Genomic DNA, 19,687 nt, shown 5'->3' on the forward strand with positions numbered 1-19,687 from the left:
GTGAACATGTGTGAGGATAATCTCCTGTCACCCTAATGCCATAAAACCCCACTATCTGTGAGGAAAGGAGACTTTAGTAGTGAATCACATGCTGTTTTTAGGCAACTGTCAGAAGCAGCCCTGTCTTCAGACTGATCTGCTTTATTCAACATGCACACAACATTTTACCATCTTTTCCAGCCACCAAAGGGAACAGATTCATACGCAATGTTGATGAAAAGCTCAGGATTTACTACACAGATGGTTAAAGGTATTCTGTGAAATTTTGGACCATGTTGTAATAAGCAGATCATAGTTTTTTGCATATGAGGGTGAACATAAACACACAAGAATGTAAACAATGCAGGGTTCAAAACGTACTTTAAAAAAATGAATGGCTTTGCAGATGGTTTATGAGGAAGAGCATGCATTTAACTTGTTTGCTTGCTGAATATAAATACTGTCTACAAGAGAACTTCACAAGATTTGGGCTTGGGCTCAAGGTTTTATCTCATTAATCTGACAAAGAATCATATTTGACTGTAAATATTCAGTCCCGATGTCATGAGTAGTTCAAAAATAAGCACGGTCCAACAGGTTTTCCTCATGCTTTCAACTACATCTGCTGTGAAATTGCAGTTTGCTCATGTGATGAAAACAGAGCCATATCAAGGGTGACTGAGCCAACTTCAATTTGATTGAGACTGTTGAAAACTAGAAAAAGCTAGTAAATAGACCTTGAGTTAAAGGTGCACTTACCTAAATAAATGTATTAAATTGAATTTAATATTTTTATGTTCAGAAGTTTAAATGGGAAACTACAGTGTTACAAATTACTCTAAAAATCTCAGGCCCTTTACTTGCAAGAATGTGATGTTACTAAAATACTGCTGGTGCTAAAGTTATAAGAAAACAAAGCAGGTGATTAGTGCAGTGGAATTACAACAGGGTGATGGAGGAATGATGATAGATGTTGAGGATCTTCATAAACAGAAAATAAACTCCTTGACATCTCAGCAAACACAAATAAATCAACAGCAGACTTAAAACGATCCGTTTGTGTTTATTGGATATTTAATATGTACATGAAAAAACAGAGAATTGTATCAGTAAATCAAATATCCCTCTGGTCTCTCTTCCAATGCATTGATCCTCTCCTCACTCCTCTTCTGTCTTTGTCCCCATGTGTGTTCATAACTAGGACAAAAAAAAACACCTGAGGGACGGGCCAGTGTCAGCTGTCAGTGTCCTGTGATGTTTCCAACAGTATCAGGTACAACACTGGATAAGAGCACCATGTTGCGATTGAGGTAAGAAACATCAGAGAGCCTTGAAGTCTGTTGCCATGCAGCCAGATGTGGGATGAATGACGTTGAGCTTTGTAGAGCTCATTGGATAAATTTAGCAACTTGAATCAATTCACTTTCAAATTTTGGATCACCTCAGCAGCTGTGGTTGTGGTCTTCTTCATATTGCTAAACAAAAACTGTGGAAACTGAGAGAGCAGGCATAATTTTGCAAGTTAAATAAAAAGTTAAATTATTTATATGCAATAGCTTGAACACAACCTTTTATTATGCTTCAGCTATCTGAGAATCTTGTGTTTCTGTGTTAATAAAAGTGGAAGTTATCCTTAGACCTATCCATATCTACCCTGTATAAACATATGATCTGATCTTCTGATTTATTTCAGCTTGGATCTTATTGTTGTAGACTGACAGCTTGTGTTTCTTGACCACTCATCTTTCTTTTTAGTGACGCCACCAGGTTCCAAGATTTCAGCAATGAAATTAATGAGTATGATATTATAATTATGAATAGAAATACTGGACAATACAAAAATAAGACAAAAGCTGTAATAAAAACCAAACTGTTCTTTAACCCTAAAGCCTGGTCCTAAATCAGCCCATTGAGGAAGTAGGACAGGCATGAATCGCCTCACTTCCCAAAAATGCCCTCAGTGTGAAGATTTGAAAATCTAATTGGTTCTTACAGCAATGGAAGGACAGAACATTCAACACATAACCATTACACAAACTCAGCCTATTAATACCCCCATCCTGAAATAGACTCAAGCCACAGCACCAGTCTGAGCTCTCTTTACTGAGGAAATAGCAACTCTGTCATTAGAGAGAGAAAAAGCAAGAAACAGGCAATCTAAACATCTGTTCCACTCTGTGTGTGTGTGTGTGTGCACGCACGTGTGCGTGCGCTGTCAGTCTGTGTCATCATTTCATGTTGCTCATGCGCACTGCTTTTTCTAACTCAAACTGGCGGTGGTCGACTCGCTCCAAGAAGTTCTTCCGCTCCACATACCTAAACCCAGAGAGAGGGAGAGAACATTAGTCCTACTTTTATCATCAAGTACAAGCACACACTGAAAACACAACTAAGGACGAAGAGTACAGAAGCAATGTGTTCATCTCTCTCTCTTTCTCTCCCTCACACACACACACACACACACACACACACAAACACATACACACACGCAAGGGCACACTTATTTTCCCACCACTAAACCACATCTCTCTCTGCATTTTCCACTTCAGCACAGGAAGCAGTTACACAGCTTTTCCTGCAGTGTGTGTGTGTGTGTGTGTGTGTGTGTGTGTGTGTGTGTGTGTGTGTGTGTGTGTGTGTGCATGTGTGTGTTTGTGAGTAGAATGATTTGAGTCCCTGTTGTGTCTGAGTGTTTTTAAATTAGCTCCCATCCTTCTGCTTGGTTGGAAGTTAGTGCATGTTAACTATGGTATCAGAGCCTGTGTGTGTGTGTGTGTGTGTGTGTGTGTGGCACAGAATGACAATGAAGGAGCTAACAGAGTACGTACAGCAGACCCATATTATTTCCCTGGGGTAGCCAGTCTTCCATTGGCTCCCTCTCTCCATCCATCCTGACTGAAGTATGATTCCTGCTTATATGTTTCTCTCCATTTACACTCAATACTTTCCAGCTGCTACTTCTTCATAATTAAAAACTCTACTGGGCCTGCGCACTATGGCTGATCCATGTAAGCATTTTGTGATTACTGACTTTACAAAAAATGTAATGTAGGATGGAATTGTCACCATTTTGCAGAGCAAATTAACAGGCCATTTTGATAGAAATGATCGAACTATGAATAAGCGGATCTTTGTCTGTCTGTCAGTCAGTATTTCCATTTTCTCGACAATCGCTCATCCCATCGACTTCAAACTTCACAGATGTATTGCTGAGGACCCAAAGCAGTGCACTGTAGACTGTTCTAGCTGAACGGTTTTAGAGAAAGCTACAAACAAGGCAGAAATACAGTATGAGAGCAGTGCAACATCTAGACAATTTACAGCACATGCCAGAGTTTTAAGAAAGGCGGAACGTGACTGCATTGGCACTTTCTACACCATCACCAGACGCTATTAGAGTGTAGCGAGTGGAGCAGTGAACTCCAGCAGTAACAAATGAGACCAACTGACCACAAAGCTGCAAGCTGGATTAACGCAGGCCAAGCAAGCAGCCCTGACTGAGAGGCGCATTTTGATCGAACACTATACATGATGCACATGCACTATAAAAATAAAGTACAAACATGCACAGGCATCAAAATCTGGTGTGATTTTGTATAATATGGAAAACTTCTACAGAATGTAACATCTGACAATAGACTTTCTTGGTACATGTGTCAGATATGGACACAAACACTGATAAAATCCAGTCACACCCTTCACAGTCCATCACATATTAGCAGTAGCTTATCCAATGTCCACCATGTGTCATTTGTCCATCATATTTAGTGACTGCACATGCCTGTTGGGGATAATAATACAGAGACAATCTTCTCTCTCTTAATTTAAAGTGACAATAAGCATAACTAATCACTATGAACAGTGAGTGCACAATGTAATGGCTGTAGAATAATGTCACCACTGAAGTTTAAGTTGGTTCCCTACAAGCCTTTCTTTCACTATGTACTGTCTGCCACCCTGTGTGAATTTAAGGATCAATTTATGGCTCAAAGGACGTTTGTCACTGCACAACCAAAACAGAAAGAGCATGCCGCTTTTGTTTTCCCTGGTAGGTATTGGTAGCTTTCCCCAGCTAGTGGAATGCAGACAGTGACCAGCAGAGTAACTGTAGACGCTCTACTGATCTCATTTGATGGATATGATGCAGAATAATTACTATTGTTAACAGGGCTGACATCCAAACTCCAGCAAATCTGAATGCTGGACTGTCCAGTTATTGTATTACTGCCTGAAATGTTTTAGAATTTAGTGAAAGACCTTATGATGCTGTGGCACACACTAACAGTCTCTTACCCCTCTTTGCCTCTGTTGTGGATGGCCAGCTCCTCCGTGATGCCCTCCTCTGATTTAAAAGCGTCCCAGTCCATCTTTGACTTTTCCAGCGTGCTCATCTTCTGTTTCTTTCCCCCGATACGACTCAGGATGCTCGACATGCCTGATGGCCGCTTAGCACTGCAAATACAAGGGACGGAACTTTTAGGTGACACACTAAGGACTCAAACTTAAGGTGACACACTACAGGTGCTGAAGCATGTCTCCCCTACACATGGCAGAAACTTTATGATGAAGGGTCTGTACTGTTGTACTCAGCCTGGTCTTCTCAGTCAAATTACCACTTAAATATCACATGAACAAAACAATAACCATTTGAATGCATACAGTATCAACAGTAGCCACATCACTAATGCCTTCATCACAGTGAACAAGTATGAAAAACATGGAATTATATTTTGTGTGAGACAGAGATGTGATGCGGCATCAGCTATTTCTGTAGCAAACTACCTTCACCAAGCACTGTACACAGCAGGCAGGCACTGCAAAGTGCAGGTAAAGAGAGCAGTAATGAAAATGTATGAGTTCACCTCAAAGCCTCTCCACTGTCACAGTACGCCATCAGTAATATATTAGAAAAGTCACAGCATAACAGTCAGAGATTGCTTTAGTTTTGTTGGAGTAACTCAGTCTCTTGTAAGGAGGCAGGTGTGTTACAGTTGCTGGGTGACATTCTCTTTCAGTTGTACAGCATATTTTTGTTGGGAAACAATCAGAACTAATTTCATGCAACATTTCTCCCAGAAAACCTGTAGCTAGATAGCAGCAAGTTTAGGCACTAACTGCTGAGCATTACAGCCTCAAAATCAAAATACACTGCGTGGCAGGTTTGATAGGAGTCTCACTGCTAAGCAACTTAAGTTTAACACAATCTTAATGAGATCAACAGGCAGCAAATTCAGACAGAAAGCTTTTAATCATTGTACATCTCATGAGCCATTTTCTCATATGAACTGCAGACAGGATCTGAAGAATCAGGACATTGAGGACATTGGTGAGGAAAGTGTCACCCTGTACCTGTAGCCGCCTCCCTCCCCCACCAGGTACAGACTGAGCTTTATTTGCTTTTATTTGCTTATTTAAGCTACTGATGCTATGATATAATGTGCCTGTGCACATGTTGTGTGTTGTATATGCATATTTTAATATTGTTGACACTAGCGTTGCACTGAGCTATTTCCATTATGGGTACGACATATTGGCCTGTGTGTGTTGTTGCTATTATGGCATGTTGCAAATAAAGAGACACGTTTTTTTCCTTCAAGAGCAGCAGAAGTGCAGCATCGTAAGCAATGATTATGAGCCCCTCTACTATTTGAGTTATACATTTTGGCCTAGAGCTACCTGATCATTTTCTGCACTATATTTTCTCCTCTGCTCTTAATCCACTTCTCCGCAAATCTAACATGGAGCATCTCTGCCATCAAGTAATTTTTCTGAAGCCTTGAAAACTGCAGTCATCAAGCCTCTCCTGAGAAGGAGTAGCCTGAACACCTCTGTGATAACAAACTACAGCCCGATGTAAAACCTCCCCTTTGTGGGTGAAATAATTTAAAAAGTTGTCTATAAGCAACTAAGTAACTTTTTGATCTCAAATGAATGGCTACTTTGATAAACTTCGATCTGGATTTCAGCCCCACCACAGTACAGAGACATCTCTTCTTAACTCTGAGTTTTGGAACTTTCTCCAGCTAAATGCAGACAAAACTGAGATACTTATCTTTGGCACAAAAGTAGGAAGGCTTGGAGTTGGCACCCATATTGACTCTCTGTCTGTGAAAACCAACAACCAAGTCAGACATCTTGGTGTAATCTTGGACTCCATATAATCTTAGTTAAACGTTATCAGCCTTGTTAAATCAAAGTCTACAATATATCATCTTACAAACAGCAAGAATCAGAGGAGTCGTGTCCAGGAAGTAGGACAAAAAACAATTAAACAATTAATCATAATATCTAGAAATTTCATCAAGGCTAAGTGTAATATTCAAATTGCAATTTTTTGATAAAATGTGTCACAACATACCATCATAAATGAAGTGTTGTGGTGTTCACAGAGATGCCCTGGCCTACAAATCATATTCTCCAGATGTTAGGGAACATGCTTGTTTGGTACAGACCCCAGTCAGTCAGTTCAGGTAAAATTAAATTCAATAATTTCGACTAAATGCATGACTCATATTGCAATTGCAATATGGATCTGTCAGAATTATCATAATATAATTTTTTCCATATATTGTTCAGCCTTACCAGTCAGGACTTGGAGGAACAAATTTGATTAATGTGACGGACTTTTCCCCAGTTCTTCCCAAAAAAAAATCACACCAGAGTGGAAACTTAACATAGCAGCATTAAGTTACTCTGCACCACAGAGCTGGAACAAACTGCCAGAAAATATTAGACTTGCTATGACTAACTTTAAATCTGTCAAGTGCCAAATGTTCTATACAAATAAACTTGCCTAATCATTTAGCTGCCATGGGTTTTGGTTTAAGCACATGGACAAAAATAAGCACATAAATTCCAATCTCCACAAAACCTGACACTGCCAAGTGTAGATATACACCGTAACAGTAAGGCATTTTAAGGCACACAACCGACTCAGCAATCATTAAAGATATTAAGAGGATGAGCACATGATTAATGATTCTGTTTATATGGAGTTCCACTCTGTGGAGAGGCTGGTATGACAAGCTGCTGATGTAATGTCTCTCTCACACACACACACACACACACAGGACAAACAAGAGTAAATGCAATCAGTCAAGTGGGCTAATTTCTCGCTCACTGTCCTTTCACATACTGCTTTTATAATGAGATGGGGTTTAAATGTCACAACAATAAGGAACAGGTCTGTTTAGTACTACAGTGCAATTTTTTTATTACAAGAAAGAAGAAGAAAAGGCAAAATATTTTTGCTGCTCAGAATGGTTTTTTGTGTGTTATCTAATTGTTATTATTATCTGCTTGTTTTTCAGCCGCACATCATCACATTTTTATTCTCATATCACCACTGGTCTCACACATCACTGGTCATTTTATGATATAAATTCTATAGCATACACAAGTTAGTAAGTTCTTAAGTGAAGTGATTTATATAGTTTGAGGAGAGTTTCTTTTAAAGACAAAGCTATAAATCATTCTGTGAAAGCATAATGATGTTCCACTAGAGACCACAGCAGACCAAGCTTTTCATTTACTGCTGCATGACTGGACACAGACGTTGTTAATTACTGTGAACCATTTAAACACCAGTCATTTTGGTATTCCACAATTACATACAGCCATGAGAACCTCACATTAATGCATTTAAATTGCAGCGTGTTGATGTTTGGTTTGCTCATGCAATGAAGCTCGACCAAAGGGCCAAATTCCAGACTTGTTTAGAGTATTTTAATACTGCTTTGAAGAGGGACAACTCAAATATGCTCAAGCTAATTTTTATGATTCTGTCAGATATATAGTATCCAGTGAAAACTCCCCCAATCACCACACATCTCAGCTCTCCATCTTTTCATCTCTTTCCTGTTCTGTGCTGTATCCTGAGTGCTTCACCACACACAGCCAAGCCAGCTGCTGGAGTGTGTGAGTGTGTGAGTGTGTGTGTGTGTGTGTGTGTGTGTGCGTGTGCGTGTGTGTGTGTGCTCGCTAAGCCATGTCATTGTGCAGGCTGTGATTTCCTTCCTGTCCATGAATAGACCAATAACTTAAGTGCGAGCTTCCACTTCAGCCACAGCTGAGACTTTTCATCTGCACTATTAATGCATTTATACGTTAGAATTTTTTGCAACCTTAGGTAGCACAAGTGGCTTCTGTTATATATCATACTGCATTGAGAAACTGTCAGTTTCAGTTAAAACATTTTCAGTTTCTTTTATTGAAGTCCTGTGTCATGCAACATTATGTCACAAATATTTGATGAAAATGTTTGTGTTAGGAGCAACATTAAGTTCTACATGGGGCTGAATATTATATTAAAGGAACAGTTAACCATTTTAGTAGGGCTAAAAGTCGACAATTCAGTGCATCTGTCCAGAAGGCCCTGATTCAACGCACAAAATGTCTGTCAACAACTCATTACACTTTTCTTTTTAGCTGCTGTAAACTTTTCATTCAAGTCTTGTCTTAAAATGAAAGGACCACAAAACTAACTGTCATGGAGGTAGAGAAGTGATGGAAGTGAAAGGCAGAGCACCACCAGACAGTTTAAGGCAGGGCAGTATGAATCATTTCTGTTGGCCCCTCAGAAACTCTCAGCTCTGGTGTCAGGTGAGAAAGCTGCATGTAATGCCTGTCGCAGAAATGTGCACAACTAAAGCAGAAAGTACAGGTGTTATGGCGAGTTAACAGCGACTGACAACACTGTCAGCAGCCCGGTAGGAGAGACACTGGTGCAGTGGAATTTCATAACTGAGCTATGACCAAGATGCCAACTTTATGTCTGCAATGTTTCCGCAATATACAATTTGTGGCAGCAGCCCACCATGGGAAAATTACTGTCGCCCAGTACTTATGTGTAGTGTCTCCATCTGTAGCACAGGTTGCCAGTTACATTCAGTGAGCGCAGCTTTTGGTCTCTGCACAGACACAGTGGTACCAAACCTGGCAACCTAAGTTTTATGACAAGACTTCAGGAACTGCACACATTCAGCACCCAGGTGTTGTTAGCTAAGAAATTGTTACACTGTTTAACTCCCCATAAAATCACAACCTGACATTTTTACATATCTGTTGGTATATGGATTAGACAAGAGGTATGAGCTAATTACTAACCTTCAGAGGTTTTGGTATATGTATTTTTGAAGTTCAGACAGAGCCAAGCAAGCTGTCTCTCCCTGTCTCCAGTCTGTGCTCACTCCAGCTCTATCCTTAATACAGACATCAGACTGATCTTAGTAAAACATTTCAATGGAAGAAATAAGTATTTCCCAAAGTCAAACTATTTCTTTTAATGTTGGGTCACAGGATATAGAAAAAACTTCTGATTCTGTATGTACATTTAGTTTAGCAACAACTGAATGACTTTAATACTATACCACATAAATATTATATAATTTTAACACTGTAAGGAAGATGTTCTACTCTGATCCCTACATTTTCAGTCCACAGTCAAACTTTGAACTACGATGTGCTGTTAGACCCCTCCCTCTGTACTGTAGTAAACAAACCACTGCTATTGTGACATTACATACCAGCTGAACTATCATCTCAATCCGCAACAAACAAACACTGAGTTCACAAGCTCTATCTGTATGTGTGTGTGTGTGTGTGTGTGTATACACAAAGTTAATGAGGGAGTGGTGCTGATGACTCTTTCCTGTTGTGCTGGGTGTCCCTTCTTCACAAACACACATACACAAACATGCACATATGCACTCATGTACATGCACACTCACACACTGGACTGAGATAAATAGGAAATAGCTTGTGGACACACTGTACTTCCTGTCTGTTGGCAGATGATTTCCTGTTTCCTGTCTGGGATTTTGGAGGGAAGATGCGCACATCCCAAATGATTTATTGCCATGGTAACAAAAGGTATTAAAAGACAGGGGAAAACACACACACACACACACACACTCATATGAAAGGAAATTCCATGAAATTGATGTCTGAATGGAAGCTCAAGTACAAAAATAATTTCCCTACATAACACACACACACACACCTGTCACCACAAGACAGACTGCAGTGGCATATATTTGCTGACCGACATATCACTGTAATCCTCATGTGTATATGTTGATGTGGAAGTGAATGTAATTTGCGACAGTGTGTGTGTGTACCTGGAGCAAGGAAGAGGTGGTGGACTGGGTGATGACCTCCTCACTTCATCTTCATTCACCTCCTGTTCAGTGTTTAGGCTCTTCAGATAAGTCTTAGCTTCCCTGGAGTCTGCTGACACCTCTTTGTTCACCCTGACGAAGGGAAACAGATACACAGTGCTCTAAACTCTGTATGGAAAGATAACAGCACATGGATGGAAGATTTACTACAGTTTACGATGAAAAACGTAACAGTAATTAACACACCATTAAAGCTTTCTGCAGTGCTTACTGCAGAGCAAGTGGTGGAGGTGAAGTCGCAAACCAAATCACAACAAAAGTTATCTCGTGGCACTTTTCATATAGAAGAGGTCTAGGCTGTCGTCTTTATATTATAGTAGAGAGAGACCCAATGATTCCCACTAGGGATAGACTGATTTTCGGCCGACTCATTATCGGCGCCGATATTCGGCATTTTGACGCATATCGGCATCAGCCTTTTTTTTTTAATCCGACGGCCGACAAGAGATCAATTTAAAACTGGGTTATTTTGGCTCTGATGCAGCTGCGCCTCTCTGTCTGCAGTCACTACTCTGTCTCCAGCATTGTCCCATCCATAGCACCATCTGATTGGTTACACACACAGCCACGGCATGGGTAACAGCCAATCAGCAGTGAAAGCTGGTGCATGTCACAGTGCTCACACACGCTGAACAAACTCTGCTTTTTGCACCACAATCTGGTGCTTCTCAACTGGGACTACTAATTGATTTAAGACTCACATTTCTGTGCAAATTTTATTTAACTTTGTTTTATTTACTTTATAAAACTTCAGAAAGCTATTTATTTATTTATTTAAAATTTCAGTTAACTTTATAAGAGATGCTGCTGACCCTGGGAACTCCCTGCACTTTTTGTTTTTGTTTGAACTTAAAACAAAGATAAGTGAAAGATAAAATAACATTTCAGTTGTATTGAAATTTTGGAAAAATTTACTGTAGAAAACTTTAGGAGCTATTATTGTTTAAGTTTTCATTTAACTTTATAAGACATGCTGCTGAGCCTGGGAGCTCCCTGCACTTTTTGTCAGAAATTTAAAACAAAGATGTCTATTGTCTAAGATAAAAAAAAAAATGTAATAATCGGTATCTGCCCTGAAAAAAACATATCGGTCTATCACTAATTCCCACCATGACCAAGCACTAGGCAACAGTGGAAAGGAAAAACTTCCTTTTTAAGAGGCAGAAACCTTGCGAGGAACCAGACTTCTGGTGAGGCCATCTTCCTTGTTAAGTTCTCTAGCCTTAGTAACCATAGAGGTTGTTTGTACTCTCAGATATGACCCATAGGACTGAACCAGTGACAGGCATACAGGAGCTTTGTTGTCAATGTAACAGTAATTAACACACCATTAAAGTCGTGGAATGGTCTCAGTTTGGTGGTTGAGATGGTGGTTTGGGTTAAAACCGGTTGTGGAACACTTCTGGATAAAAGAAACAACAACTGGGTTCAAACAAGACAAGAAAACCAGCCTCTTGTGTGAACTAGCCTCTTGTGTAACTAACCTCCTCCCAATGCAATGACTTCTTAATATTGAATTTTGGTAAAAGAAAACATATCCAGCATATTCCCACCATTATGTATCTGGAGGCCCACAGCACACGTCTACTCTTTGCCTAATTTTCCTCAAGAGTTCCTTTAATGTTTGTAATCCTTATAATGAGCAATAAGAATCTTCTTATGGATGCACAGTTTGAATATGCCTGGAAGTTAGTGATACAGTACTTTACTACACCAAGTAAATTACCAGGATGAGTCACATCTAACTAATGTCAGTGATGGAGTGAGAACTGCTGCTCAATGGATTTTTTTTTTTTTAGTTTTTGGAAGCAACGTGAATAAACTCTAGAGGCTGTTGTGCATGAAAATCCTCAAACCACCTTGTCTGGTACTAACCAAGGTCAAGGTCAAAGCCTTGAGATCACATTTTTCTGCAATCTGACATTTGATGAGAACATTAAGTGAAGCTCCTTAACTGTATCTGTATCATTTTATACATTGCATTGGTGATTAGATACTTGCATGAATAAGCAGGTGTACAGGTGTTTCTAATAAAGTGCATGTCAGTGTATATCTGTCACAGTTTTTAATCCAGAAGCCAACATACACCAAATCTACACAGCTGCAGCCCAATGCATCTAAGCCTTTGTGTTAAAAAGAATAAATGATGCGCATGCGCCTGTGCATGCAAGTGCACATGCGCGCGCGCGCACACACACACACACACAGTAAGAGAACAACATCTGTCCATGATCTCACTGTGGGGTTAGATAGGAGGACTATATGAGGAAAAACCACTGCATCCTCTGGGAACATCAGCACTGCACAGACTCCACAATCACCATCATGAGGGCTGAAAGGCTTTCGCTGTTATGTATGCTAATTATATGCAGCCATAATTACACGGAGCACACAGCTTTGTAGATGATGAGGAATAGTATTTTGAAAAACAGAGTCTCGTCTCAGGAAGAGAAGATATTGAGTTCCAAAAAGAAAAGAAAAAATGAAAAGACAAAACACCAGGCTCAGGTGATGGACGTCTAGGTACTATGTGAAATACTGTTGTAGTGTTTGGAGCCATTAACCAACTTCACTGAAAAATATATGTTCAGACATCACACATTAGAGCCAGTAGCATTTATTGTGGCTCTGGGGACTGACTACAGCCATCATCCATGTACTAATTTTATGCTGGTGTAATTACAGAGCACACAGCTTCATGCATAATCAAACAGATGAATTATACCCAGGATCATATTTAGTTTCTGAATAAAACCCAGTCACATGCTAACACTTAGGAGGAGACATTACTTGTTCCATATAACTAGCATCTTTTCTGGCTGCAGGGGTGTGGCTGTCTGTGTGATATACAAGATGTTCATCTTACACAGTGACAATTATACTGTTTTTATGGGAAACACTCAGCTATTTGTGCAGCTTTTATTGAAGAAATGCCATGAGCTGTGATAATTACTTGGGTTTTGTTATGATATGACTGCAAACTCACTCTGTCCCAGGGGCTCATGAAACCATTCACATTGTCAGCTATACATAATTACAGCACAGTATTACTGCTTACAATGTAGGATCAGTTGTAAAGGTCTGGCCTACAAGTTCAAACATGCTGCTGAGACTGATTTTAAATCTAAATTAGAACATTAAAATGTTCATTCCACCCGACATGAACCTAAATGCTGGACAGAATGATTTTGCTGTTTTCTTAGACCATGAAAGTTTATAAAATCTGTCCTGAGGCTGGCACAAAAGAAGGGATTTTAAAGGGTTCTTTAAAGTGAAAAGAATTCATCCTGGATCGTGTTATTGCCTAATAAGGCAATAACAATTCTGAAACTGAGACTGAAAACCATGATACAAACATCCAGAATATCCTGTCACAATATAAGAAGACGGAATGGCGATATGGTCCAATCATGACTGGGTTATTGCACCTGTTGTAAAAGTTATGCTACTTTTATTCGTTCAAGATGAATAATAACCCTGAAATTGCAGGAGCAGATGGATATATATATATGCGTCATCCATATGCATCAACTTTGATCAGCTGAATTATCTATCTTTAAAACTTGAGAGCTAAATGTGCCACTAACAAAACTGTCTGAGTAAAGCCTGAGCACTGCCTCATCCTGTATTTCATGGGGTTCACTCATCCAGACTGAATATGTGTGTGTGTGTGTGTGTGTGTCACCACCTACTGGTCAATGCAAAAATGGTACATTAATTCACATGTGATCAATACAATATAATACAATTATTCATTTATGTTGTGGTAAGGGGACTGCAGGGAAGGATGAAAAAAGGCTTATATTAACAGAGTGTTAGTAACTCAGGTCAACATGAATAAATGTTCTTATTAACTGTAATGTTTATCTAATCTATCTCTCAATGTTGCAGCTTCACTGTGAGCTTAAAAGCTCTGATTTTATTATTGACCTGCTTTGTGGTTCCTAAGAACAAATCTTTTTTACCGGGAGCCAAACTTTGTGGGGATGATTCAGAGGCATACCTAACTTCTTCTCCAGCGAAGTCAAAAACCTTAGTGATGGTGACTTTAGCGGGTTCTGGTGCTTTCGTTTCTGTTCTTAAAGGAGAGACTTTCAACACTGAGGAATCAGCCTGAGGACAAAAACAAAAGATTCAGTCTGACTGAGACAGAAAAAAATGACAAACACAGAAAACACTGTGTGTTTTTACTTTTTCACATTTTAGATTTTTTTGCAAATCTATTAAAAAGGGAAAAACTGAATTATCAATTTGATGCAAGTATTCAGACCCTTTGCTATGACACTGGAAATTTAACTGAGGAGTCCGTCCTGCAGTAAATTCAACTTATTGGACATGATTTGGAAAGGCACAGCCAATTCTAAGCATCATGGTTTCCCCCAGAAATGATTTTTACAACTGAGGGCAAACGGTTTAATTTTGGTTTCATCAGACCAGAGAGTCTGCAGGGCCTTTAGGTGCTTTTTGGCAATCTTCGTCATCTCTGTCACCAAGGCCGTCTCCCCCCATTGCTCACCTCTAGGAAGAATCCTGGTTATTCCAAACTTCTTCCATTTCAGAATCATAGAGCCCACTGTGCTCTTAGGAACCTTCAAAGCAGCAGAGTTTTTTTGTAGCCTTCCCCAGATCTGTGCCTTGACACAACCCTGTCTCTGAGTTCTGCAGGCATTTCCTTTGACCTCATGGCTTGGTTTTGGCTCTGATATGCATTGTCAGCTGTGTGTGTTATATAGACAGGTGTGTGCCTTTCAAAATTCAATCAATTGACTTTACCACAGGTGGACTCCAGTCAAGGTGTAGAAACATTTCAATGACGACCAAGAGAAATGGGATGAACCTGAACTAAATTAAAAGTGTGACACTAAAGGGTCTGAATATGTATGTCAATGTCATATTTCAGCTTTTCCTTTTTAATGAATTTGCAAAGAATTTCAAAATACTGTTTTTGTTTTATCATTATGGGCTATTGAGTGTAGACTGATGAAGGGGTCTGAATACTTTCTGAATGCACTGTAAACGTGTATCCAAAGAGGTCAGATGAATGTGGGTCCAACAACCAGACAACTATTTTGTATGTTTGGGTTTTACCCTCCATATGTTGAGGTTTAGAACATTGTTCCCTGTTAAATCTTCATTTTGACACTATGGGTTGATCACCTGAAAGCACCATTAAAACTTATGGTTTGGGGAATAAGTTTTAAATCACGGCACCATCTTTAATCAGAAATTTGGGTTTAAATCATATTTACCTTCTGTGTTGTACTTGACTGTGAGGCAGGTGTGGATTCTTTGGGTCTGGATCCAACATCAGACAGGAAACTCGCCCAGAGGTCATCTGATTTTTTCTTCTGTCTTGCGTCATCATCCTCCTCTACCTCTGTGGGTTTTACCTCCTCTTCCCGTGGTGGCTGTGCCTCCTCTTTTTCACCTCCATCCTTCTCTTCCTTCTCTATTTTCAATACTCCTTTCTTCCTCTTTCTATAAATTTTTTAAGAACACCAGTGAATAAATGTCATTATTATCTATTTATATCAACACATATTTCTCTTACAGATCTTTTATTTTAAGAGTTTAGGAAAAAACAATGAAACCAGAGTCGATTTCCTTGAATGTGTAAACATCCAATAAAGCTGCTTCTGCTTCTGATTCATGGTTCTACTTTGTCAGACCTTCATAACCTCCATAACTGCCCATGACCTTATTGCAGTTGCAAAACTGTCAAGATGCCCAGCAGTATGACATTGTTTTGTGGCCTACCTTAAAGAGCATGCAGCGTGCTCCCAAATGATTACATATATGTGATAATATTAATATATTGATATGAAGCACAGTGTACATGTTGCATGTACTCACGCAAGAGTTCAGTCAGACCGTTCTAGGCCAGTGCTTTTCTGTGTGGATTCTGCATGGTCTCCCTGTGCCTAAGTGGGTTCTTTCCAGGATAGGCTCTAGCCCCCCCATCGACCCATAACAGATAAGTGGTATAGATAATGAATGAATGAATGATTTGATATCAAGAGTATTAAAAGTATCTCAGAAATTAGCTGTGATTCAATGTGGGTTCCAGCTCAGAATTCTGTGTTAGAAGTTTTCCAAAACTAACATTGTAGTGAAAGGTTAAAAATGCTGAAACTCTCGACAGCCTCAGAGGAGCCCAGAAATCCTGATTTTGCTTCATTGGCCCCGTGCTGAGAGACCCTGTCCTCTCTGTCAGACCCTCTCACCTCATACCGATGTCCTTCTTCTTTCTCTTCTTCTTGCTGACATTATCAGGATGTGGCACATCGTCATCCTCGTGCAGAGGGTCTTCCTTTTCACACTCATTAATGTCATCCTCACTGAGATTATCATCTAAGGAGAAAGAGCAGGAAGCAGAAGAAATAAAAAGAATGTGAATACATAGAAAATACAGATATCGACTGTCAAATTTACTGAATTTCAGAAAAATCATTCTGTGGTGCGATGATCTAAACTAAAGCTAACAAAATATAGTTATGCAGGCTTTTGTTTGACACAGCTGACTTTCAACATCAATTTGATTAGTGGAGGTTTTGCACACATTCATCATACAGTGACATATCAGTAGAGTATAATACCTGTTTCAACCAGCACCAGGTACACAGGTTTCACTTTGGTATATCAGGCTTATGGACTTTACCTTGACCTTATAATCTGTCATTATGATGGAGAAAAGCACATTTAACAAACAACCAGGGAAGGTATACTCTGTGGTCACTTCATTACATTGTGTATACGCACACAGATACAAAATAGTTGGCAGTCAGAGTGCATTTGGCATTCTGTCTGCTGAGTGGTGAATGTACAGATGGATCATTGCCAAAGGCCCTGAAAGTGTGGGGGGGCATGTGTGAAAGCAACATGTGTCTTGTGCAGTTTCACTGGGAGAACTGCAGGGAATCCTGGACCTGTCCCAACAAAATGCAGTGTGGCTGGTCCCACTGATGAACCCAGAGTTGAAAGTAAGGCCATTTAAATGAGGCTGTGTGAGTGACAGAGACAGACCTTGGTTCATCTGTACAGTCTAATACAATCCAACTGTTCAGCCATTAAGTTTACATTTATTATGTCTGTTATGTTCTGGATTTTTTTTAGAATATCAAAGAACCGTTCAATTCAATTTCATGTTTTAGTGCTAACATGATAGGTGTTGTGCTGCTCTATTTTCAGTGGTGTTTCTAATAGACCTACTCTAAGATTAAACATCTCTTGATATAATGTAGTCCATCAACCTTCACTTTACTTAAACCCCAAACAACTTATGAATCTGACCAGATTTTCAAGATTTGGTGGTAAATCACATGTAAATTTATCACAGATGACAGGTGAGTGAACTGGCCAAGGAGACGTTAACCTGGCAATCTGTGAGCACAGTCCTGTAACCAGTAATAAACTAAATGACATTAAGGAACCAATTAAAGAAAGCAGAAATGTGTTATAGTAGCCTAAATTCTGCTTGATGATTCTTAATTAAAGGCCAACTGCCAGCAGACTTGGAGTTATCGTTTTCTTAATTGTCTCTCCACATAAATGAGGACGTGTGTAAATGATGAATATTTTACACCTATAGCCTATCATGCAAGGTTCGCGCAACGATATTAACGTTGACTACAACACATGATTAAACCAACTACGTTAATAGAACCTTTCGGGCGATATTCTAACTGGTTTTCGATACTTGCTGCATTCAACACAGAGCCAGGTGAATCCAGCCTTTACCTGATGGGACGTAGTCTGCGTCTTCATTAGACGAATAGCCGTCAGAGTCGTAGTCAGAATAGTTCATCATTTTAGATGAAGCTTCAGACTGATATTGAAGTATGAATATGAAACAGGGCTACAATGCGCCCGTATGTTTCCTTCCAGCTTATGTACTGTTTTTACAGCGTCAGACGTCACCCGAACTGGCTACAAATGCCTCCTTACATATAAAATCAACACTGAAATGCTGCTCTTTCAATTCTGTGATAGATACAAACAAATTTAGTGTGTGAAATGTATGAAACACGGTACTTTGGTAGCTTGTCTGGAAACAATCAAACGATGGATACAATGTGACTTCCTGTAGCGACGGCGAGCTCGACGGGTCAAAATGTCTAATAGCGCGTTGGCTCTGTAGGCGCCCGATCCTCACCCGGAAGCACAATCCGTTCTGCACGCGCGCCAAAATCAAAGGCTGCGGTCGTATAGTCGTAAAGAAAATTCCCTTTCTAACAACTTTTCCTTGACCTCGATGGAAAACGTCATGAAGTCAAGGAAAGATGTGAAGGAGAGTTGATAAGGAATTAAGAAAAGAGAACACTAGGCGTTTTTTAAACCAACTTTATTTATAACACATGGAGGATGCACAGTGACAAACTCTGTGCTTGTAGGTTACAATTCAATATGGTTTCCTTATTATATACAAGTTGAGAAAGTTAAGCCGTTGAAATGACGAAGAAAAAGAACTGTGAAAGGGTCCAGAGTAAATTATATTCAGACAGAAATATATAGTTTCCTGTTATTGGTGCTTTGACCCTTATATACATTTGTTAAGTAGAGAAAATAAATTATTTTTAGATAGGGGAAGGATTTTCAGAAGTTTAGATGTGTTGGATTGTGATCGATTTTGGGCAAGGAGGGAGTAGCATTTCATATAAAGATCTTAAACAAAATACAAGTTATTAAAACTTTTGCCTTAATGAAAACAAAACAAACAAAGTTAAAGCATTGCTTTACCTCCCTTGTAAATACAGTGAAATATAGAGGTTTTGCCCTTAAAAAGGCTTTATGAAATGAAAGTCACATACAGCTGATATCTTATAATTTTGTCATACCTTCCAGTACATGTTTTTAAAATAACTTACATGTACAAATATTGATCAGGGTGACTGCTGATAACTGCAACAACACTCAAGTAAACATGTTAGAACGTAACTGATTTCCCTCATTTCAGATCATCAGTCTATTATGAATCAGTATTCAGAAGTGGATGCTAAAGACTATGATCAGGAAAAAATCAAAGCAGAGGGTATAAGATCAGATACAGGACCCATGGGGGGTGAGGATCATTCTAAACATATGTATTATCCACAGATACAATATAAAGACATGTCAGTTATGATATGCATTTATAGACCTGTACACCCTTTCAGTTATCTTACTATAAAGGTCATCATTCATGACCCAGTGGCAATGTGAAAAAAAGCAGAAGGCAGTGGCTGATGCTGTTTGTTTTGTGCACTGTTTTGTCATTACTCCTAATGAGACAAAGCTGTGCTAATCAATGTACTGAGTGTGACAAGTAACTGAAGTAATCTTTACAATCAACCTAATCTACTGCATTTAAGAACCAGCTGGCTGTGGATGTCCCAACTACTATGGCTAGAACTATGGCTCTACGGACGTTTTGTATAGAGTTTAGAAAAGCCACCTGACCAGCAGAGGGTGCTGTTTGGTTAAATTAGCTCTGAGCCTTGATGGGGCCTCTGGAGACTGGAGTTAGACACAAATACACTCAAAACAAACAGTTT

General features: G+C 39.4%; 1 protein-coding gene across 2 annotated transcripts; it reads right to left on the reverse strand.

The window, feature by feature from the left end:
* Positions 1–1,022: 1,022 nt before the first annotated feature.
* cfdp1 (craniofacial development protein 1) lies at positions 1,023–18,276 on the reverse strand. 2 transcript variants are annotated; one of them, XM_018678574.2, is made up of 7 exons: positions 17,895–18,273; positions 16,382–16,508; positions 15,407–15,635; positions 14,161–14,270; positions 10,098–10,229; positions 4,273–4,431; positions 1,023–2,295 (listed from the first exon to the last, which is right to left on the reverse strand). In XM_018678574.2, exons 1-7 carry the CDS (start codon positions 17,962–17,964, stop codon positions 2,208–2,210), a joined length of 915 nt encoding a protein of 304 aa, XP_018534090.1. In that variant the 5' UTR covers positions 17,965–18,273; the 3' UTR covers positions 1,023–2,207. The 2 variants fall into 2 exon arrangements, with proteins under 2 accessions (XP_018534090.1, XP_050929617.1); XM_051073660.1 differs by lacking the exon at positions 1,023–2,295 and having other exon boundaries at positions 4,348–6,084; positions 17,895–18,276.
* Positions 18,277–19,687: the final 1,411 nt, after the last annotated feature.

This window comes from Lates calcarifer, linkage group LG10 (genome assembly GCF_001640805.2).
Source record: "Lates calcarifer isolate ASB-BC8 linkage group LG10, TLL_Latcal_v3, whole genome shotgun sequence".
Lineage (NCBI taxonomy): Eukaryota > Metazoa > Chordata > Actinopteri > Centropomidae > Lates > Lates calcarifer.